Source organism: Pongo abelii, chromosome 6 (assembly GCF_028885655.2).
Source record: "Pongo abelii isolate AG06213 chromosome 6, NHGRI_mPonAbe1-v2.0_pri, whole genome shotgun sequence".
Classification (NCBI taxonomy): domain Eukaryota; kingdom Metazoa; phylum Chordata; class Mammalia; order Primates; family Hominidae; genus Pongo; species Pongo abelii.
This window is the reverse complement of record NC_071991.2, coordinates 13305164-13328088: the sequence shown is the minus strand read 5'-3', so window position 1 is coordinate 13328088 and position 22925 is coordinate 13305164. Positions and strand designations below refer to the sequence as shown.

Genomic DNA, 22925 nt, shown 5'->3' with positions numbered 1-22925 from the left:
TATATACACACATATATACACACACATATATATATAAAATGACCAATACACATGTGAAGATATTCAACCCAATAACTGCGGTTAAACAGCAGTAAAATCCCACTATTTATCCATCAGATTGACAAAGACTGAAGAACTAGAGAAGAAGTGGCGAAACTTCTTCTAGAAGTTCTTCTAGAAACTTCTTCTAGTTCTTCTAGACTGAAGAACTAGAGAAGAAGTGGCTCGCAGCGTCGCACTCTCTACCCCGGCAGGTGCGCGATCACACACACACCTTGCAGGTGGACTTCGACCGGTACTTCCGGTCCCGGAAGGGCGTGCCCTTGGACCCCGGAAGTCCGGGCGGGCGCAGAGCCGGGTGCGTTTTGCGACAGAGCCGTAAAGGCGCGCGGGAACATGGGGCTGTATGCTGCAGCTGCAGGCGTGCTGGCCGGCGTGGAGAGCCGCCAGGGCTCTATCAAGGGGTTGGTGTACTCCAGCAACTTCCAGGTAGCGGGCCTGCGCGCCAGAAGTAGGGGTGGGGGGTCGGGGCCGGGGTAGGGTGGAACGGGCCCGGGTGGGGTCGGGAGGTGGGGCCCGGCGAGGAGGGCCGGCGGAGCCCCCGACCCAGCTTGTCTTCCTCGGCCACACAGAACGTGAAGCAGCTGTACGCGCTGGTGTGCGAAACGCAGCGCTACTCCGCCGTGCTGGATGCCGTGATCGCCAGCGCCGGCCTCCTCAGTGCGAAGAAGCAGCTGCGGCCGCACCTGGCCAAGGTGAGGGGAGGGGAGGGACGGGGAAGTGAACCCCGACGGTCAGCGCTTTGTCATCTGGTCTCAGCTCTGCTGCCGTGCACGGCGGGACTGGAGCAAGTCGCTCATCTGAAATGAGTATGAGCCGACCTTCCCTGGTTTACGAATTGAGATGGGATGAAAATGCTTTAACTTTGAGTGTTTTGAAGGATTAAATAACCGAAGTACAAAGTGGGAGTGGCGGAGACTAAGGAAGTCGGGCGTGGCGGCGCGCACCTGTGGTCCCATCTACTGGGGAGGCTGAAGGGGGAGGATCACTTGAGCCCAGGAGTTCACAGCTGCAGTGAGCTATGATCTGGCCACTGCACTCCAACCTGGGCAACAGAGCTAGACCCCAATTCTAAAAAAAAACCAAAAACCCCAAACCCACACCCACGAAAGGGTAATGTTGGCAAGAAGTTGAGTGCAGAGGTCTACTGGTGAACATCTGTGGGGAAAGGGTCTAAGGCTGGGAAGCAAGACGCCGGGTTCCGATCCTGTTGTGTAGTTAATTTCTGGTGTGATCTTGAGTAAGGTACCCCACCTTTATCTGTAACCATCTAGTCAGGTGATCTCTTTAGCCATTCCAGTGCCCGGGCTCTATTAGAGTTAGTTCTAAGGCATTCATGCTTCTTGCTTAGGGCGTTTTTGTCTTTATTCCCTCATCCCCAGGTGCTAGTGTATGAGTTGTTGGGAAAGGGCTTTCGAGGGCGTGGGGGCTGATGGAAGGCTCTGTTGGGCCGGCACCAGGCGAGGCTCAAGGCTGAGTTGGCTTGGCTCAAGGTTCTTCGGGGTGTGAGCTGGAATGAGGACCTGTTGGAAGTGGGATCCAGGCCTGGTCCAGGTGAGCTGGAAGGAGCTGAGGGGCGGGGGAGGCGGGGAACTTTGCTCCTGCCTACTCACTGCTCATTGCGTCCTACCTAGCCTCCCAGCTGCCTCGATTTGTGCGTGTGAACGCTCTCAAGACCTGCTCCGTTTATGTAGTTATTTCAAGAGACAAGGTTTCACCTATCAGGGTCGGGCTTCCAGGTGAGAGCTTAGAGCCCTGGCTGTCCTCATCTTGGGAGGTGTCTGGGGTACTGGGAAGAGAAGTGGTTGGATAGTTGTGACTTTGGTCTCTGGGCTTTCTTCCTACCTTTCCAGCAGTTTCTCCATCTCCAAGGTTTGTTTTCCTCCCATCCCTTAAACATCGAACTCCTAGGAGCCCCATCCTACATTCTTCTCGAGCTCTCCGTTTTTTCTCTAAGTTTAGCTCCTGCCTCCCACCTGGTGATTCTCACCGCCCAGTGTAGACTTCCCTCTTGCATTCTTCCCTCCTCAGGTTCATATGAATGCACCACAGATGCCACAGTCGCTGCATTCATCTTTCCTCTCAGACTTTACACCTAGTACATCCCCAGTTTAATCTAACAGATGTCACCATCTTCCACCCGTTTGGTCAAGCCAGAAACTGAGTCATCCTAGGTGCTTCCTTCCCCTCCCTCCAATCATTTACTCCTCCACCTTGAGCATCTTTCTCAGCTCCACTCCTTTCTCTCTTTTTTTTTTTAGGACTGAGTCTCGTTCTGTCACTCTCACCGAGGCTGGAGTGCAGTGGCATGATCTTGGCTCACTGCTTCCCGGGTTCAAGCGATGCTCCTGCCTCAGCCTCCTGAGTAGCTGGGATTAGAGCTCCCACCACCATGCCCAGCTAATTTTTGTATTTTTAGTAGAGATGAGGTTTCACCATGTTGACCAGGCTGGTCTCAAACTCCTGATGTCAGGTGATCTGCCCATCTTGGCCTCCCACAGTGCTGGGATTACAGGCGTGAGCCACAGTGCCCGGCCTCCATTCCTTTCTCTTAATTCCCCCGGACACTGCCTAGGTTAAGCACTCATTTCTTATTGGGATGACCACAAGAACTTCCCAGACTGGTCTCTCTGCTTCCAGACTGTCTCACTGCATTTTCGTTGAGGTTGACTGTAGGAAGCTCTAAAGGCAGATCTGATGCTGTTACTCCTCTGCTAAGCCTTTTTTTTTTTTGAGACAGAGTTTTGCTCTTGTTCCCCAGGCTGGATGGAGTGCACTGGCACGATCTCGGCTCACCGCAACCTCTGCCTCTTGGGTTCAAGTGATTCTCCTGCCTCAGCCTCCCGAGTAGCTGGGATTATGAAGGGGTGGCCTGCCCTTCCACATCTGTGGGATATCTCATCAGGTGGGACGAGAGACTGAGAAAAGAAGTAAGACACAGAGACAAAGTATAGAGAAACAACAGTGGGCCCAGGAGACTGGCACTTAGCATACCAAGGACCTGCACCAGCACCGGTCTCTGAGTTCCCTCAGTTTTTATTGATTATTATTTTCATTATCTCAGCACAAGGAATGCGGTAGGAGAGCAGGGTGATAATAAGGAGAAGGTCAGCAAAAAAACGTGAGCAAAAGAATCTGTGTCATAATTAAGTTCAAAGGGAGGTACTATGCCTGGATGTGCACGTAGGCCAGATTTATGTTTCTCTCCGCCCAAACATCTCAGTGGAGTAAAGAATAACAAGGCAGCATTGCTGCCAACATGTCTCGCCTCCCGCCATAGGGTGGCTTTTCTCCTATCTCAGAATTGAACAAATGTACCATCGGGTTTTATACCGAGACATTCAGTTCCCAGGGGCAGGCAGGAAACAGTGGCCTTCCTCTATCTCAACTGCAACAGGCTTTCCTCTTTTACTAATCCACCTCAGCACAGACCCTTTATAGGTGTCGGGCTGGGGGATGGTCAGGTCTTTCTCATCCCACGAGGCCATATTTCAGACTATCACATGGGGAGAACCTTGGACAATACCTGGCTTTCCAGGGCAGGGGTCCCTGCGGCTTTCCACAGTGCATTGTGCCCCTGGTTTATTGAGACTAGAGAATGGTGATGACTTTTACCAAGCATACTGCTTGTAAACATTTTGTTAACAAGGCATGTCCTGCACAGCCCTAGATCCTTTAAACCTTGATTCCATACAACACATGTTTTTGTGAGCTCAGAGTTGGGGCAAAGTGGCTGGGGCAAAGTCACAAATTAACAGCATCTCAGCCAAGCAATTGTTCAAGGTACAGGTCAAAATGGAATTTCTTATGTCTTCCCTTTCTACATAGACACAGTTACAGTCTGATCTCTCTTTCTTTTCCCTACAGGATTGCAGGCATGCAGCACCACGCCTGGCTAATTTTGTATTTTTAGTAGAGACGGGATTTCTCCTTGTTGGCCAGGCTGGTCTCAAACTCCTGACCTCAGGTGATCTGCCCACCTCGGCCTCCCAAAGTGCTGGGATTACAGGCATGAACCACCGCGCCTGGCCATACTAAGTCCTTTCTTGGCTCCATTGTGCTGTCTCTCCTGCTTCCTCTCCAGGTCCATCTGCCACGGTGCTGCGTGCACCAGTGTGCCAGCAACAGTGGCTGGTCCCTGCCCCATGCTTCCTCTCCAGGTCCATCTGCCACGGTGCTGCGTGCACCAGTGTGCCAGCAACAGTGGCTGGTCCCTGCCCCATGCCTCCTCCACTGGGCTCACACCTGTCTCGTTTTGTCCTTTGGTGGCTCTGAGAAGCAGCCTCTGCCCCTTTCCCTTTCCCCCACTCTTTGTAAGATCCTCTTCCTTCTGCCCTACCATGTTGCTTGGACACCAGGGTGGAATAGCAGAGAACGGCTGCTTGCGTTTGAATTCCAGCTCTGCCACTTTGATAGATTTCTGAACTGAGACATGTGACTCTCTAGGCCCATTTCTGCATGGGTCGGGGAGACTGGGCGGGACTCCTTTACTGAGTTACAGTGAATGTAGTTTTAACCTAAGCGCCTCACATGACTAACTCCTCATCCAACAAGAATGAGCTCAGCTCTCACCTCCCTGCATCCCCTCAACCCCCTGTAAAGTAACCTTTCTCCAAGGTTATGCTTCAACAGAAATAGCTGACATGTATTAAATTGTGGCAAGTAAGTATCTTGGATGTATTGGCTCATTGAATCCCCACACCTACTTTTTTAACAGAGATGCCAGTGGGGCTTGAGATTCAATCACTTGCCCAGGCTCCCACTGCTGGCAAACAGTAGAGGAGGCTCCTGACCCATCAGTCTGGCCTGACAACCCATTCCCTCAACTGCGGATTCCCGGATTCCCTTATCACCCTGTTGATTTCTCCGTAGCTGTGGTAACATTTATTGCATGAATGAACCATTGAAATGGGGCCTGGCAGGAAGAAATTTAGGAAATGATGAATGAATGGTTCTTCTTCCCTGGCAGCCTCGACGACTTTCGAGCCCTCAAGGGGAAGCATTTTCTCCTGGACTCCTTGATGCCGGAGCTGCTGGTGTTTCCCGCCCAGACAGATCTGCATGAGCACCCACTGTACCGGGCCGGACACCTCATTCTGCAGGACAGGGTAGGCAAGAGAAATAGAAAAGGGAAGAATGTGTAGGCACGGGAAGGGCCTAGCCTGGGGTCTCTGTTTACCCGGCCTCTGTGCTCTGCCCGCCAGGCCAGCTGTCTCCCAGCCATGCTGCTGGACCCCCCGCCAGGCTCCCATGTCATCGATGCCTGTGCCGCCCCAGGCAATAAGACGAGTCACTTGGCTGCTCTTCTGAAGAACCAAGGGTGAGTGCCACAGGCAGGAGCAGGAGGACATGGGGTTTGATTCTGTGCCTTTCAGTGGGTAATGAAGGCTGAAAGGATGACTTTCGCTTAACTCTTTCCTGCTGCACCAAAGCAGTTAACGGTATTTGCCCCAAGCTAAGCTTCCCCCACCGCAGGTGTGAGATGTGGATCTCTTAGCCCTTGGGGCAGAGGCCCCAGGCCAGTTACCTCTGACTCTGGGCCCTTTAAACGTAGGCCGTTCCAATATTGTGTGTCCTGGCTTAACCTGCATGTTCTGGTTGTCTGTGTCAGCTGTGACAGGCCCTTAGCTGCTCCATGTGTGCTCAGCTCACCCCTGCTCTGCCCTCTGCCCTAGGAAGATCTTTGCCTTTGACCTGGATGCCAAGCGGCTAGCGTCCATGGCCACGCTGCTGGCCCGGGCTGGCGTCTCTTGCTGTGAGCTGGCTGAGGAGGACTTCCTGGCGGTCTCCCCCTCAGACCCGCGCTACCATGAGGTCCACTACATCCTGCTGGATCCTTCCTGCAGTGGCTCGGGTGAGATGGTGAGAAAGCGTGGCCGAGGAACTCACAGGTCCACAGCAGCTTAGACCTGGAGTCATTTGTTTTGGTCTTAGTTCTGACACTTTAATGGGCTTGGGCCCCTGGGACAAAAGTTCTCTGTGAAGCTGTGTAACTGAGACACGCTTTTCCTTAGGTATGCCGAGCAGACAGCTGGAGGAGCCTGGGGCAGGCACACCTAGCCCGACGCGTCTGCATGCCCTGGCAGGGTTCCAGCAGCGAGCCCTGTGCCACGCGCTCACTTTCCCTTCCCTGCAGCGGCTCGTCTACTCCACGTGCTCCCTCTGCCGGGAGGAGAATGAAGATGTGGTGCGAGATGCGCTGCAGCAGAACCCCGGCGCCTTCAGGTACAGGGTGTGTGCCAGGGTTGTGGGTGGAGGGGACGGGGTGAGCTGCTCTCTTACCCAGCATTGGGGCTGTTTCTCTCGCAGGCTAGCTCCCGCCCTGCCTGCCTGGCCCCACCGAGGCCTGAGCACGTTCCCGGGTGCCGAGCACTGCCTCTGGGCCTCCCCTGAGACCACGCTCAGCAGTGGCTTCTTCGTTGCTGTAATTGAACGGGTCGAGGTGCCGAGGTGAGTGAGTGGGGGCGTGCTTGGGAGGCGCAGGATGGCACCAGCACATCTAACATCTACACTTCTCTAGCTCAGCCTCACAGGCCAAAGCATCAGCACCAGAATGCACACCCAGCCCAGCCCCAAAGAAAAAGAAGACAGCAAAAAGCCGCAGCTGGTGCTTGCACACCGCCTTGCACATAGCAGAGGCTCTGGGCTGACTCCTTCCTGGTGGGAAAGGAAGATGCCCGTCCTTTCCGTGGAGGACCCTGGGCCTTCACCGCAGGCAGCAGTTTGGGTTTTGAAAGGTTATTGGGTCCCTTCCCCGGGCTGTGTTCTTGCTGGTGAGCAAAGTGTTGCCTGCAGAAATAAAATGCAGAACGTACTCTATGATAGATCACAGTTTTTTATTCTTAATAACATAAGCAGGAGAAAAATCTCACATTCATACTAAAAATTCCAACTAGACTCAACAGGAATGAAGTCTCTATTTGTAATGGAAAGTCCCAGCCTCCCGCTGCCGTCCAGTGCGTATACTGTACACATCCACACTCACACTCACTCAGGGTTCCCGGACCGGCTGTCCTGCCTGCGGAACTGAGGTAAACTAGCTCAGGTACTGACACTAGGAGGGTCTACCTTACGTAAGGTACAGGTAGAAGCTTGGTTGCTAGGCCCAGGCCCAGGCCCACCCGACCCTCCAATCCTAACAGGTATTTAGGCTTGAGGTTCACTCCTTCCTCAGCTGCACACGCAGCCGGGTATAACACTCGCCCTCAGTCACAACGGGGAGGGGGCACCGGTTACATCTACATCAATCACATTATTTATAAAATAAGAACTACATTTCATATAACGTCGCCAGAAGGAGCTCTAGTCCCCCAGGAAAGCTGCCGGGGACAGCATTTGAGCCTCTTCTTTGCACAGGTATAACTTAACTATACAGCTAATTCCTAGTTAATAGCATTTATACTTAACCACCTCTATGAACCAAGCTTGAAGGAATTTAAAAGGCAATTTAGCTTAAATACAAAAATAAATTTTTGTTAAAAAATGTTTAAATATTTTTTTCTTTTAATTTAGACACACGCATTCATACTTCTCCCAAAGAGGTTGGGCGTGGCAGCAAGGCGCTTGGGCCTGGGGTATGTGGTTTCAGAAGGACGGAAGGAAAGGATGGGCTGCAGAGGGGGGAAAAATAGGATTTTAAAAATATGGTTCATTAATTTAGGTTTTCTAACATCTACTTTGGGTGATGTAGCCTCCAGTGAGGTCAGTTAAGTGGGACAGAAACAGCAGAGGGAAGAGGTCTTTGCTTCCCCCGGGACCCATTCTCCCGGGCTGCCAGCCCTTGAAGTCAGAACACCATTGGAAAATTCAGGAGTCGGCACTTGTAGCCGTCAAGTGGTGCTACTTTCCACATTCAATTAGCGAGGCCCCAGAAAACTTGAAACAGGAAGTCCGGCACTACCAACATGCCGCCACTCATACAACTCAATTCTTCCTCCAAACTCGATTCAAAGAGCAACACACAGAGCGTCAGACAAAGGAACACAGGACAAGGCTTGAAACATACAATCCTGGAGAGGCAGACGAGGGCCCAATGGGGCCAAAGGATAGCTGGGCGAGGAGGCAGCTGAAGCAGCGGTGGGCATCCTGCCTGCTCCAAGAGCTTCTCCCTCCTGGAGTGAGGTATCTCACCCCTGGCTCTGCCAGGCTAACAGTCTTGAGCCACCAAGCTTTGAGGGGCCAAACTGGCAGAGGATTGGAGATGAAACATTGATTCAGACTTGGCAAGAAGAAAACAGCAGGAGCAGCACCCACTGGGGTCTCCAAGGCAAAGCTAGATTCAAGGGCATTTAAAAAGGAAGGAATCCTGCAAGGAACCGGTGAGGGACACAGCAGCAAGAAATGGGGAAACAGAGTCCCCAGAAGGGACCAGAGGAAGAGAACCACCTCTCACAGCTAAGCCAAGCAAGATAAAGCTTTAGGGATAACCCATTTCCCAAATCCCATCAGGTGCACACCAGCGATCCAGGCGGGCTGGACCCTGCACCCTCCAGCGACGACAGCTCTCGGGGAAAGGCGGAAGGGGCGCCTGCCTAAGGGTGTGCTAAGCGGGAGTCAGGGCAGCGGACACTATGTACAGGTGTTTCCTTAGTTCTCCAGCCTCCCCAGTGGAACTGTTCAAGTAGAGGTCCCGGGCTTTGGCCCTCCGCATCCTGCTTCCCCATCCCTGAGGCTTGTGCTTCCTCCAGGAGAAGGGAAAGGGCCCCAGGGCTGCCACTACCCCCTGGCGGTTGAAGCCAGAGATCCGGGGTAGGTTTGCTTTACGCAACTGGAAGGGTCCAAGGCTCTTCCTAGCAGGTGCCAAGGTCCAGATTTAGGGAAGGGGTGGAGCAGGGACAGGGGACAAAGGCTATTTTTTGCGGGTGTGCTGCCTTCGGGCCTGCAGTCGCTGTCGAGCCCCGGGGGTCTTGGATCCCGCACCAATGGAAAATGAAGGGGCCGCCGATCCTGGAAAGATTCAACAAGACCTCATCAGGGCAGCTGCTACCTGAGACTGGCTCTGGGTGCCCGAATCTCTGGAAGGCCAGGCCAGTAACAAAACACAGGGTGCCTCAATAGGGCTTTCCCCGCTGCGTCAGAAACACTGTACGGGAGGAGCCTCCTGAAATGCAAACTCCCAGGGAGTCTCAGAGCGAGGCCCACGAATCCATTTTTACCTGGCTTCCCATGGGAGGCAAACTTCCACCCCGGGCAGCTCCTCTCTGATCTCTGCCATCCACCTCCCATCCCTGGGCGGTGCTGGACTCCTAACCCGAAATGTCTTTCCTGTGCTGAACCTGATCTTCACGGGGCCTCAGAGGGCCAGGAGCCTGCCACCCTGCCCAACCCCACCTCAGACAGACGAGCAGGGCCACAGGGCGGCTTGCCGCTTACCGAACGGTCCAACGCCAACGAAGCCTTGGGCGGGTGCTGAGGATGCCCCAAAGGAGAGGCTGCTGCCCGATGTGCCCACTCCAGGCGCAGGGGTGTTCTGACCAAAGGTAGGGGTGGCGGTGCCTGGAATGAAGAGAGCAGAGCTGCAGAGAGCTGGCCAGTGAGCAGAGGGCGGAGGCAGGCAAGGAGCCGGGCAGGAGCCTGCGCTCCGCAGGGCACTTCCCACAGGACCCTCAGCCCCACTCCTGCTTCTGGGGCACTCCTCCATCAGCAACTGAGCCAGACAACTGAGTCTTCATGCCTGGTGCCCCAGCTCAGTCTGCTTCTCCCACCTGCTAATGGCCATGCCATGCCAGAGAAAAAGTCCCCCTAGGCCGGGTGCGGTGGCTCATGCCTGTAATCCCAGCACTATGGGAGGCCAAGGCGGGCAGATCACGAGGTCAGGAGATCAAGACCATCCTGGCTAACACGGTGAAACCCCGTCTCTACTAAAAATACAAAAAAAAATTAGCCGGGCGTGGTGGCGGGTGCCTGTAGTCCCAGCTACTCGGGAGGCTGAGGCAGGAGGATGGCGTGAACCCGGGAGGTGAAGCTTGTAGTGAGCCGAGATCGCACCACTGCACTCCAGCCTGGGCAACAGAGCGAGACTCTGTCTCAAAAACAAAAAAGCCCCCCTGCCCCACAGCCACCTCGTGAGCCTCCTGACCATCGCTGCAGAGGGGAGTACTCTGGGGCCCCCGCCTCCTAGTGTACCCGGGTTGGCTACCTCCTCAGGCCTTTTCCCCCTAGCCACTGTCCCCTCCCCTCTGAAGCCTGGTTTGTCCATCCCTCATCTTTTGTGATGTCCTGCGATACCCTCCCTTCCCCGGCCTTGCCCTGACTGGCTCTGGCTGCCTGCCCGATGCCCTCTCTGGCAGCCCCTCTGCAGGGAAGGCTGCTCTCAGGGCTTGGCCCCCAGCCCAGGCAAGGGGAGGCTCCCTGTGCTCCCACGCTGCTTCCACACTGTTTCTCTTCCTTCCCTAAATACCGTAAAACTCAAGTTCAGATCACTTTAATCTGCCATGTCCTCATGTCACCTGTCAACTGCCAGCTCACTCCCTGATTCACAGAGGACCCCTGGCTCACTGGCTTCCTCCCCATCACCACTCATGGTGACTTCGCCCTGTGGGGCTGACTGATGGTCCTCTCAGCCCCTCGACCCTGCCACCCCCATGACCTCCTCTCCCCGACCCCTGCCACCACTCCTGCATCCACACTGTCACCACAACTGCTCCGGCTCCCCAATCTCCTGCAGGCACCACCCCTCCTGCAGCTGACTTTACCCGCTCTCCACTCCTGCACCCCCTGAGCTGCATCGGGGCACTGACCCGCTGCCCCTCCTGCTGTGCTTGCTGGGGTCTCCATGGCCGGGTGGCACCAGCTGTCCACTGACCTTAGGTCTACACCCACAGTGTCGCTGGGAAACGCATGCCATGCAAACTGGCCTCACTTTAACTTCACAATCACAATTTGCCAGCCCACAAACTGCCTGGAAACTGATTACACTTTTTAGTATGATGTTCCTTTCCCCCACTGTCGAAAATGACTATTTCAAAAGACCTCTTTTTTATACACTTTATCCCGACTCTCTCTCCCAGATTTTCTTCCTACTTCACGAAGAAAACAGAAGCCATGGGATCTACGTTCATCTTCCACACGGGAGGAACCGTCACTGCATCCTTCTGCCTGATTCTGCAATGGTTTTCCTGAACACTTAAGACCCAAACACCCAACCCTGGCCACAAACAATCCTCGCCTCTTGGCGTCCTTCCACACCACTGCTTCAGCTCCTGCCCTCCTACCATGCTTGTCTTTGTTCTGCTCTTCAATGTACCAAACATGTTTCTGCCTCTGGGCCTTTGCATGCGCCATCCTGGGCCTGAAAGGCATGTCCACTTGTGCTGTACCCACCCCCACCCCACCCCTATACTCAGTTTGTTTTTTTGAGACAGAGTCTTGCTCTGTCACCCAGGCCGGAGTACAGTGGCATGATCTTGGCTCACTGCAACCTCCACCTCCTGGGTTGAAACATTCTTGTGCCTCAGCCTCCCGAGTAGCTGGGATTACAGGTGGGCACCACCACGCCCGGCTAATTTTTTGTTATTTTTAGTAGAGACAGGGTTTCGCCAAGTTGCCCAGGCTGGTCTTGAACTCCTGGCCTCAAGTGATCCACCCTCCTTGGCCTCCCAAAATGTTGGGATTACAAGCGTGAGCCACTACGCCCAACCTTCAGCTTACAATTGTTAATTACTCAGAAGGCCTTCTTTGACCAGTTAAATCCACAACGGCTCCTCCAGTCATTATTACATGTCAGCAAAACAGGTATCGTGCCCTAGCATTTCAATGAGTTCTATATTCAGTGCCTGTCTCTTCACTGCCACAGCATAAGCTCCCCGAGAACGCAGGCTTCACGGGCACGGCTTTTCAGTGTCCGGCCCGGCAGCCCAAGTCCACGCCCCTCCTTACCTCCAAACACAGGTTTGCTCTCAGGCGTGCTGCCCACGTTGAAGGCAAACGGTGTGCTCTGGCCGGTGGTGCCCAGGGCGTTCTGACCTAAGCCCCCCGTGAAGGGGGTGGAGGTGGCTGTGCTCCCACTCTGTCCTGCTCCAAAGCTGAACGCTCCGGTGATGGTGCTGGAGCCTGGGGTGGCCACATTGATCCCAAAGCTCCCACTGCCAGCGGGGGCTGCCGAACCCCCAAACGTGAAGGGTGATGGTGTTGTGCTGCCGAACACCGAGCTGCTGCTCCCGCTGCTGGCGGTCTGGGTGGTGGCTCCAAAGCTGGAGCTGGTGGCTGCACCGAAGGAGAAGACAGCAGTAGAGCCGCCAAAGGCGGGCTGTGAGCTGGTGGGAGTGCCGAAGGCCGAAGCCGTGGCTTTCAACCCAAACGCCGAGTGCGTGGCACCGCCAAAGGTAGGATGGATGGGCGTAGGCACGTACGCAGGCACGATCTTGATCATGGACGCGGGTGCAGGTGTGGGTGCAGCAGCCGGGGCCGGGGCTGCAGAGTTTCCAAAAGTGAAAGAGCTGCCAAAGCTGGGGGCAAGGGCTGGCTTGGCGGCCCCCGGTGGCTGCCCCTCAGCGTCCCCAAATGTGGGCTGGGGGTTGGCTCCCGGATATGATGGGAGCGGGGACTTGGCACTTGAGCCAAAGGGAATGTTGAACGTGGGGGTGCTCGTGTTACTGAACGTCAGAGTGGGCTGGCTGCTGGTGGCCGGGGCGGAGGTGGTGAGGCTGCTGCCAAAACCGCTAAAGCCGGCAGCGCTGCTGCTGGTGGCCGTTGGCACGGCAGTGGGCAGGGACTGGCTGAAGGTGGTGACTGTGGTGGTAGTGGGCAGGGCAGGAGGTTTGCCAAACTGGAATATGGAGCCCATGGCCGGGGTGAAGCTGGCAGCAGAGGCCTGGGGCGCCCCGAAGAGGAAAGGCTGTGAGGCGGCAGTGGCGGTGCTGGTCGTGGTGCTCACACTGCTGCTGCTCACACTGTTTATGCCAAAGCCAAATGCAGGCTTCGAAGCAGAGTCTGTGGATGGACTGGCGGAGGTGACGGGAGCCACAGCAGAGGTGGCGGTGGCCAGGCCAGTGAAGAGCGGGGCAGTTGTGGTGGGAGCAGTGGCGGGAGTAGTTGTCTGCTTGAAGAAGGGAGCAGGCAAGGGCACAGACGCAGGTGACCCCATGCTGCTAAAGACAGGCTGGAAGGTCGGGGCTGTGGTGCTGGTGGTCGTGGGGAGGGAGGAGCTGGAGGGCGCTGTGGCTGTGACTGAAGGGCCAGGCGGTGTGCGGCCTTCCTTCTCACTCTTGGGTGGGGCCGTGAAAATGGGCTTGAACATGGGAGATGCTGAAGATGCAGCAGGGGCGGCAGGGCTGGAAGGTGAGGTGTTGTGTGTTCCAAACAGGAAGCTTTGTTTGGGGGCGGGGAACGGGGCAGATGTGGCTTGGGGTTTGGTAGCCGTCTCTGCCTGAAGGGTTGGAGGTGCCTTGGTGTCAGTGGCTGGTACCGTGCATGGAGCAGGGATCAGCCCCAGCAAAGTGGTCGGGGGTTTGGAGTCTAAGGAGGGGCTGGGGAGCAGCCCTGGAGGCCCTGACTGTGATAAACCCAGCGGGGGCAGGAGGCTGGGTGTCTTTGGAGGTGAGGGGGCCTCAGTGGTTGCTGCTCCAGCAGATTCTGGAAGAAGAATAGAAAATGTGAAGTTGGAATAAACTTCAAAGATGATGGTATTCAGTATTTCAGTGTCCTCCCCACGCCTACCACAGAGCCTGGGATCCAAGAGTCAGTCAATAAACTCAGCTAAGTCTACACTACAGGCCTGTACAGTAAATCAAGGAAGTGTTCATTATTTCTACCTCACAGATCATCAGACAGAAGGGGATAAAATGGGGCCTAAATGGGGGCCTAATGTGTAGAGACTAAGACAGTCCAATTGTCTGAACTCTGAAGTTCACGTATGAATCTAGATACACTTTATTTGCCTACTAAGCTCACCTGCCAGGCGCTAAGAGCACGCAACTATGAATGGGGAAGTCTCTGCCCTTGAGCAGGGAGGGTGAGTACGAACCCCAGGTTACCGTCTGATAAAGAGGTGTGTGCGCGCAGTGCCATGAAGGCGTGGGCCGGGAACACCAGCAGCCCTCGAAGTGCTGGAGGGAAAGGAAGCAGGGCTGTTCTGGACCGGTGGTTCTGATAGGCAAGGATATCCTGACCACACCACCACATTCACACTTCAGAGGTGCTGCACCGGGAAGATCATTCTCATCTCACAGATGAGGAAGGCGAGGCTCAGGGCAGCTACGAGCCAGGCTTCAGATCCTGAGTGTCGCAGCACCCCTTCTCTAACACTTCCTGATGCAGGCTCCGGCGCTGTTAAACGTGGGCCCGCTCCGGCATGCTGAGCCAGGGTGCATTCGGCCTGCAGAGCAATCTCCAGCGACTGACAGGCACGACGCCCTTATTCCAACCCAAGCAGGGGATGCTGCTCAGAAGGCTGGATCCACGGCCCCACTCCAGCTCACCTGGGCAGGGCGGCAGGCTCGGGGGACTCTGCATCTTCTTCAAGCTCTCTAACAGTGGGTTGGTGCTTGGGGCCAGGAGGGAGGTGGGTGGGGAGGCAGTTGCAGCAGGAGGCAGGGTAAAGGTAAACGGAGGCTGAGTGGTAGGTGGGGTCTCAGTGACAGAGTTCGAGGCAGCATCTAAGAAACAAAGAAAGGTGAAGCAGTCCTGGCTTGTCTGGGACTTCTTTCCAGGTGCCTGTCGGAGAGCAGGGTCTCAGCACAGCTCATGGAGGAATGCCTGCCCTCAACTGCAGTGGTCCCTGCTGTCCAGTTCCCGTGAAGACCAACATGGATATCTCAGGTGAGAAAGACCACAAGAAAACATGGAATCCTACTTGGGATTTTCCCAGAGAAACCCATTTTTTCAAACACCAAAATAAAACCAAAGAAAACAGACACCTGAAACCTCTCGAGTGTGCAACGATCTGTGCTCCTTACCGCTCTTGTCCTCCAAGGCCTGGTTGAACCACTGTAACGAAGCCTTCTTCTCTAAGTCTAGGTCCTCGGCAGTGATCGAATAGCCAAGCTGGGGAGGTGGAGGCTACCAAAGAGAAAAAGAAGAAGTCAGGCCAATCAGAAAAAACGGGAAGGCTGGGCATGGTGGCTCACGCCTGTAATCTCAGCACTTTGGGAGGCCAAGCCAGCTGGATCACTTGAGGTCAGGAGTTTGAGGCCGGCCTGGCCAACATGGTGAAACCCCATCTCTACTAAAAATACAAAAAATTAGCCAGGCGTGGTAGCGAGCGCCTGTAATCCCAGCTACTTGGGAGGCTGAGGCAGGAGAATTGCTTGAACCCAGGAGGCAGAGGTTACGGTGAGCCAAAATCGAGCCACTGCACTCCAGCCTGGGTGACAGAGGGATGTTGTCTCAAAAAACAAAAACAAAAATAAATTAGAAAAAAAAAACAGAAGAAACTTGTCCTTAGCGTTCCTAAGACTTAGGAGAGCTAAGCCGGGGAGGGCAGGAGTAGATGGACAAGACCATACCAAGGTCAGCTGTTCCCCTCGCCGAGAAGGCAGCAGCTGAACTTTCCGCTTACGCTGCCCAGAGCTGCCAGGTGTAGACTGAGAATTCGAGTTTTGTTTCTTCCTTGGGGTTGTATCTGCAACTAAAGAAAGAAATCAAGACTCATTTGCTTCCTTCCCTCTTCCAGAAATGGATGGTTGTGTCCACCTACTTTGCATTTCACGTTGAGTTTTCAATGGGTATCTCTGAAAAGATTCAATCTTCTATGGTTTGGTTGCTTGGATGGTGTTTGCAAGATTAAGGCGTGCACACAAACCGCTTACTGTGCAGTAATTACTAGGATCACCCACAGGTGACTCAAACGGAGCTTACCTCTATCCAATCGTTAGCCCCTGTCTGTAGCCTTTCTCCCTCATCAGACTATAAACTTCTGAAGGAGAGGAAATCTCTCTTTGTATCTAACATGCCTTAGACATAGCAATGCTCAAGACCTTTTTTCAATAGGTATTAATCTCTACATCCTCCACAAACACCTCCACCACCAACAGCAGCCCCTCCTCCTGGCTCAGCAACCTACCCTTTTCTCCCTGGGACTCCTTGTCTGTCGCCAATGGAGTTGAAGAACTGGAATGATGACACAGCTCCTCTTCTCTGTCGGGAGAAAAGGAACAATTTAGTCTAGAAAGACTTCTTGGCTGAAGTATGAAATAATTTCTCACACCCTCCTAACTACCAAGTGGCCAACATCTAAAACAACCATCATTGAAGATCTCAGCATGCCAGGATGAAAAAAGTCAGAAGGAAATTCCAACAGCATGAAGGGAGGCTGCTCACAGAGGCCATGGAGACAGCTTTTGTCTTGAAACAAGCACAAAACAATCATCTTCAAACCTTACTTACAACCTACCAAGTCCCTGGGAGTTCTAGACACAGATGTGATCCCTGAGGGAGTGGCATTCCAGCCAACTGCAAGCACCCAGGGGGTCAGCTCGAGTCAAGAACCTGAAGGCGACTGCCCGCTGACTTGACTCTCTCTGCTCTCCACTCTGCATGGCCTCTGTGCTTGCACCCGATCCCTCATGCTGGAGTGGGAGGCGACAGCCAGAGGCCACTGGAGTCAGTATCCAAGACTGTAGGGATGATAGTGGTTCAGGTGGGTGCTGCATTCTCCCTCAGGGACTTAGTTTCTTTGATTCTCCAAGTCACAGCAGCACAAAGCCTAAGAGCCAGGTTCGTTTCCCACCCTTCCTCACCCCCGTCTGTCCACGCAGCAAATGAAAACTGCAGGAGAATGCCAAGTACCTTATTTTCTTTGCTGGCCTCTCTGGTGTCTGGGAGCGGGACGAGGCTGGGCTAGAGAAGGGTGATGAACTGGGGCCACTTCTCTTCCAGAGCTAAAAATCAAGAGGGACATGACTGAGTCTGCTGATAACTTAGCATTTGACCCTCAACATGACGAAGTCTCTTTTTAAGTGACTAAAAAAACATTTTTTATGGTTAAATGGTTAGTCATGCCTGTAATCCCAGCATGCTGGGAGGCCAAGGTGGGAGGATCGCTTGAGCCCAGGAGTTTGAGACCAGCCTGGGTAACATAGCGAGACCCCCGTCTCTAAAAAAAATTGAAAAATCAGTTGGGTGTGGTGGTTTGCATCTGTCGTCCCAACTACTCAGGAGGCTGAGCTGAGTTTGCCCCACTGCACTCCAGCCTGGGTGACAGAGTGAGACCTTGTCTCAAAAAAAAAAAAAAAAAAAGAAAGAAAATGAAAAAAATTTGTTTGTGAAGAAAGACCCCTGAAAAGTCAACTGCTAGTATTAATTATGAAAGCAAAAAAAGAAAAGTCTATAAAAGTAATGGAATATGAATAAAGGCAGAAGGGATGGACACACTTTTGCATATATTAGGTGGAACGTTAGCCTCAGTAATGAAGAGCCAGGACACATTCAAACCTGTGCTAGACTGTCTATGGAAAGGATACAAGTAAATTAAAGAAGATAACCCAGTAAACTAATTTAGTCTTGCTTCCATTAAATTTTCGATTTTAGTTTACTAACTTCATTTTTAAAATATGCTGTCATGGGCAGGCGTGGTGGCTCACGCCTGTAATCTCAGCACTTTGGGAGGTCAAAGGGGACGAATCACGAGGTCAGGAGATGGAGATCATCTTGGCTAACACAGTGAAACCCCATCTCTACTAAAAATACAAAAAAATACAAAAAATTAGCTGGGCGTGGTGGCGGGTGCTTGTAGTCCCAGCTACTCGGGAGGCTGAGGCAGGAGAATGGCGTAAACCTGGGAGGCGGAGCTTGAAGTGAGCCGAGATCGCACCACTGCACTCCAGCCTGGGCGACAGAGCGAGACTCCGTCTCAAAAAGAAACAAACAAAAAACAAAAACAAAAAAAAAACCACTGTCATATCATTTATGACTTTTGCAACAATGATGGCATTTATCATCATGTGATGATTATCCATACATCTGCCTCTTCCACCAGGCGAGTTCTTGACAGCAAAGATGGTGTTTTCATCTCTGCTTCCTCCACAGACCAGCAGCAAAGTAGATGGCACTGAGCGGACACTGCAAATAGTCTCGTAAGTGCTGAGCCTAATTACAAAGCCACTAAACTGTCACCTCAGACCATCTTTCCTACTTGAAAAGCTGCTAGTGATTTCTTACCCAGTACCCGCTCCATCATATAAGTACAAACAGGAAGCCATATAAGTACAAACAGGAAGCCATCATATAAGTACAAACAAGAAGCCATTCTTGTTAAACAGGAATGCTTAACAAGAGTTCAAAAAGGGAAAAGAGGAAGCTTCAGACAAGTGGTGAGCAGCAGAACAGTTCAGTGAGGCCACCATCAGGAAGCCGGGCCCAGGAGGAGCTTGAGAAAACTGCTCACGGCAATAACAGTTGAAGTTATGCTCAAACAGCAAGAAAGGCCAGAGCACAATGGTTTAAAAAACATGGGATTACAGGGATATAAAAGAGCAGAATACAAAAATTCATCAAAGGGATCCAAGGATTGAATATATAAGCGGCATTTTCAATCACTTCAGATCCCTGACACTACCTCGCTGGTTGTCACACGACTGCTCATCAGTCACCTGTGGAACTTTTTTTTTTTTTTTTTTTGAGACACAGCCTTGCTCTGTCACCAGGCTGGAGTGCAGTGGCGCGATCTCACCTCACTGCAACCTCCGCCTCCCTGGTTCAACCGATTCTCCTGCCTCAGCCTCATGAGTAGCTGGGACTACAGGAGCATGCCACCACACCCGGCTAATTTTTGTATTTTTGGTAGAGATGGGGTTTCACCATGTTGGCCAGGATGGTCTTGATCTCTTGACCTCGTGATCTGCCCACCTTGGCCTCCCAAAGCACTAGGATTACAGGCGTGAGCCACCACGCCTAGCCACCTGTGGAACTTTAAAAAGCACATAGATGGCCGAGTGTGGTGGCTCACGCCTGTAATCCTAGCACTTTGGGAGACTGAGGCAGGAGAACTGCTTGAGCCCAGGAGTTTCAGACCAGCCTGGGCAACACAGAAAGACCCTATCTGTAGTTAAAGTAATACAATTAAAACAAACAAAGACATAAACCTTGCATTTTTGTTCACAATGTGCTCCAGACACTGAGGGATACACATCACTGAGCAAGCAAGGGTCAGAAATGCCAAAGGGGCCGGATGAGGTGGCTCACGCCTGTAATCCCAGCACTTCAGGAGGCTGAGGCAGGAGGATCACCTGAGGTCAGGAGTTCGAGAACAGTGTGGCCAACATGGTGAAACCTCATCTCTACTAGAAATACAAAAATTAGCCAGGTGTGGTGGTGCATGCCTGTAATCCCAACACTTTGGGAGGCCAAGGTGGGAGGATCACTTGAGCCCAAGAGTTTTGAGACCAGCCTAGGCAACATAGTGAGGTCTCTTCTCTACCAAGGAAAAAAAAAATGCCAAAGGTGACTGTAATGATTAGCTAGGATTGGAAGACAACTGGACAACTGGTTTAACAATTAGGGGAAAAAAGTATTACTCCTCTACTTCATTGACTGTACGTACACACTCATTTCAGATATAACAAGACAAGGATGTTTATTATCATGTCTATTCAACTCAAAGTCCTAGCCAAGTGCAGTAAGACATAAACAGAATAAGACTGCAGAGGAAAGGAAAAACTCATTATCATAGACATGTGTATGTACTAAAATCCTAAAGAACATACAGATTTAGCAAATTTTCTGAATACAAAATCAGTTGTATTTCTACACACCGGCACAGCCAATCACAATTTGAAGACACTTTTTATAACAGCATCAAAATCATATACCTAGGGCCAGGCACTGTGGCTCACGCCTATAATCCCAGCACTCTGGGAGGCAGAGGCAGGTGGATCACTTGAGGTCAGGAGTTTCAGACCAGCCTAGCCAACAAGGCGAAACGCTGTCTCTACTAAAACTACAAAATTAGCCAGGTGTGGTGGCGGAGAATCACTTGAACCTGGGAGGTGGAGGTTGCAGTGAGCCGAGATTGTGTCACTGCACTCCAGCCTGGGCGACAGAGTGAGACTCCATCTCAAAAAACAAAACAAAAACCAGATACCTAGAAATAAATCTAATACAAGAGAAGTAAAACTTCTACAGAGAAGAATTAAAGATAATGTAAATAAATGAAAGAGGTGGGACATGGTGGTTCATGCCTATAATTCCAGCACTCAGGGAGGCCAAGGTGGGAAGATTGCTTGAGCTCAGGAGTTTGAGACCAGCCTAGGCAACATAGTGAGACCTTGTCTCTACTGTAAGTTTTTTAAAATTAGCTAGGTGTGGTGATGCATGCCTGTACTCAAAAGGCTGAGGCAGGAGGACTGCTTGAGCCTGGGAGTTCAAGGCAGTAGTGAGCTATGATCATGCCACTGCACTCCAGCCTGGGCCACAGAGCAAGACCCCTTGTCTCAAAAGTTAAATAAAGAAATGAACGATATTCCATGTTCATAGATTAGAAGCAAACAAGGTCAATTTTATAACAATGTTAATTCCATCCAAAGTAATCAGTAGATGAAAGGCAATCCCAATCAGTATCTCAAAACTTTTTTTTGTGTGTGTGGAAACTGACAAGTTGATCTAAAAATTATATGAAAATGCAAAAGGCCAAGAAACAAGACAGTCCTGAAAAGAAATGAGAAAGTGGGATGACTGTCTCTATCAAGACTTAAAGTATAAGGGTAGGAGTAAAACAAAGACTGGCACAAGGGTAGTAAGAAAAATAGTCCAATGGAACAAAACAGAGTCTAGAAATGGACACTTAAATTAGACAAAGGCGGTGCTGCAGAGAAATAAGGATGATCCTTTCAATAAATGTTGCTGAGAGAAATGGGTATTTCTACAGTAAAAAACAAACAAAAAACAACCTAATTTTGATCCCAACCTCACACCATACACAAAAATCAATTTCAGGTGGATTATGGATTTACATATGGAAAGTATTAATAAAATAATAAAACTTCTAGAAGGTAGCATAGAAGAAAATTATCATGACCTTAGGTTAGGTAGGCAAAGATTTCCTAAATACTACGCTAACTACGAGGAAGTAGAATGGCAAGAGCAGGACACTTTTGTTGTAACACATACATGACAGAGAGCTTGTATCTAGAATATATAAAAAGCATATTCAAATCTCTGAGAAAAAGACAACTTAATAGAAAAGAGCCAAGAGGCTGGGCGCGGTGGCTCATGCCTGTAATCCCAGCACTTTGGGAGGCCGAGGTGGGCAGATCACGAGGTCAGGAGATTGAGACCATCCTGGCTAACATGGTGAAACCCTGTCTCTACTAAAAATACAAAAAATTAGCCGGGTATGGTGGCGGGTGCCTGCAGTCCCAGCTACTCGGGAGGCTGAGGCAGGAGAATGGCATGAACCCGGGAGGCGGAGCTTGCAGTGAGCCCAGATTGCATCACTGCACTCCAGCCTGGTGACAGGACGAGACTCCATCTCAAAAAAAAAAAAAAAAAAGAGCCAAGAAATTTGAACAGGCATCTCACAAAAGAGGCTATACAAATAGCCAATAAACAGTTGGTATTTCAGTAATCAGGGAAATGCAAATTAAAACCACAATGAAATATTACTTCACACTTAGCAGAATGGCTAAAGAGACTGGCAATACCAAGTGCTGGTGAGGATATGGAACAACATAAATAAAAATCTCATATGCTGCTGGTAAGAATATAAACTGGGCTGGGTGCGGTGGCTCACGCCTGTAATCCCAGCACTTTGGGAGGCCAAGGCAGTTGGATTACCTGCGGTTGGGAGTTTGAGACCAGCCTGACCAACATGCAGAAACCCCATCTCCACTAAAAATACAAAATTAGCCGGGCATGGTGGTGCATGTGTGTGGTCCCAGCTACTCAGGAGGCTGAGGCAGAAGAATCACTTGAACCCAGGAGATGGAGGTTGCCATGAGCCAAGATTGTGCCATTGCATTCCAGCCTGGACGACAAGAGTGAAACTCCGTCTCAAAATAAAAAAAAAAAAGAATATAAACTGAAACACTCCCTTTAATACATTGCTTAGCAGCTGGGTGCAGTGGCTCATGCCTGTAATCCCAGCATTTCGGGAGGCTAAGGCAGGCAGGTTACTTAAGGTCAGGAGTTTGAGACCAGCCTGGCCAACATGGTAAAACTCCATCTCTATTAAAAATTTTAAAATGTAGCTCAGTGTGGTGGCGCACGCCTGTAATCTCAGCTATTTGGGAGGCTGAGGCATGAGAATTACTTGAACCCAGGAGGCAGAGGTTGCAGTGAGTGCCAACACGGTGCCACTGCACTGTAGCCTGTAATCCCAGCACTTTGGGAGGCTGAGGCCTCACCTGAGGTTAGGGGTTGGAAACCAGACTGACCAATATAGTGAAACCTTGTCTCTACTAAAAATACAAAAATTTGTTGGGCACAGCAGCATGCGCCTGCACCTACAGTCCCAGCTACTAGGGACGCTGAGGCAGGAGAACAGCTGAACCTGGGAGGCGGAGGTTGCAGTGAGCCGAGATCGCGCCACTGCACTCCAGCCTGGGTGACAGAGCAAGAATCTGTCTCAAAAAAAAAAAAAAAAAAAAGGTTAGCAATATCTACTAAAAGTGAACGTACACATACTTTATATATACCAAAAGACTTAGACAATTATCTATAGCAATATTATGTATAATAGCTCCAAACTGGAAACCCAAATGTCCAATGGCAGAATGGATAAATTAACTGCGGTTATATTCATAGTGTGGAACAGTATATACATCAATGACAATGAATTACCTACCGCTATGTGCATGAATGTGGACACATCTCACAAGTAAAATGTTAAGTCAAACATCAAAGAATGCATACTCTATTTCCATCTATATAAAATTCAAAAACAGGGTACACTATAAAAGGTGCTAATAAGAAGCAAAGGAGGAGCATGATGG

General features: G+C 51.4%; 1 protein-coding gene and 1 pseudogene across 2 annotated transcripts in view; one reads left to right on the top strand and one right to left on the bottom strand.

The window, feature by feature from the left end:
• The first annotated feature begins 2 nt into the window (after positions 1-2).
• LOC100439851 (28S rRNA (cytosine-C(5))-methyltransferase-like) lies at positions 3-6879 on the top strand (annotated as a pseudogene).
• A 3-nt stretch (positions 6880-6882) lies between these two features.
• Positions 6883-22925, bottom strand: part of POM121C (POM121 transmembrane nucleoporin C) — a 68107-nt gene continuing 52064 nt past the window's right edge. For both annotated transcript variants that reach the window (XM_024249521.3, XM_002817830.6), the window contains 8 exons: positions 16786-16877; positions 16061-16134; positions 15504-15625; positions 14955-15057; positions 14478-14654; positions 11938-13632; positions 9433-9555; positions 6883-9006 (listed from right to left, as the gene is read on the bottom strand). In XM_024249521.3, coding sequence (XP_024105289.2) covers positions 8909-9006; positions 9433-9555; positions 11938-13632; positions 14478-14654; positions 14955-15057; positions 15504-15625; positions 16061-16134; positions 16786-16877 — 2484 coding nt within the window. In that variant the 3' untranslated portion in view covers positions 6883-8908. The remainder of the gene's footprint in view (positions 9007-9432; positions 9556-11937; positions 13633-14477; positions 14655-14954; positions 15058-15503; positions 15626-16060; positions 16135-16785; positions 16878-22925) is intronic.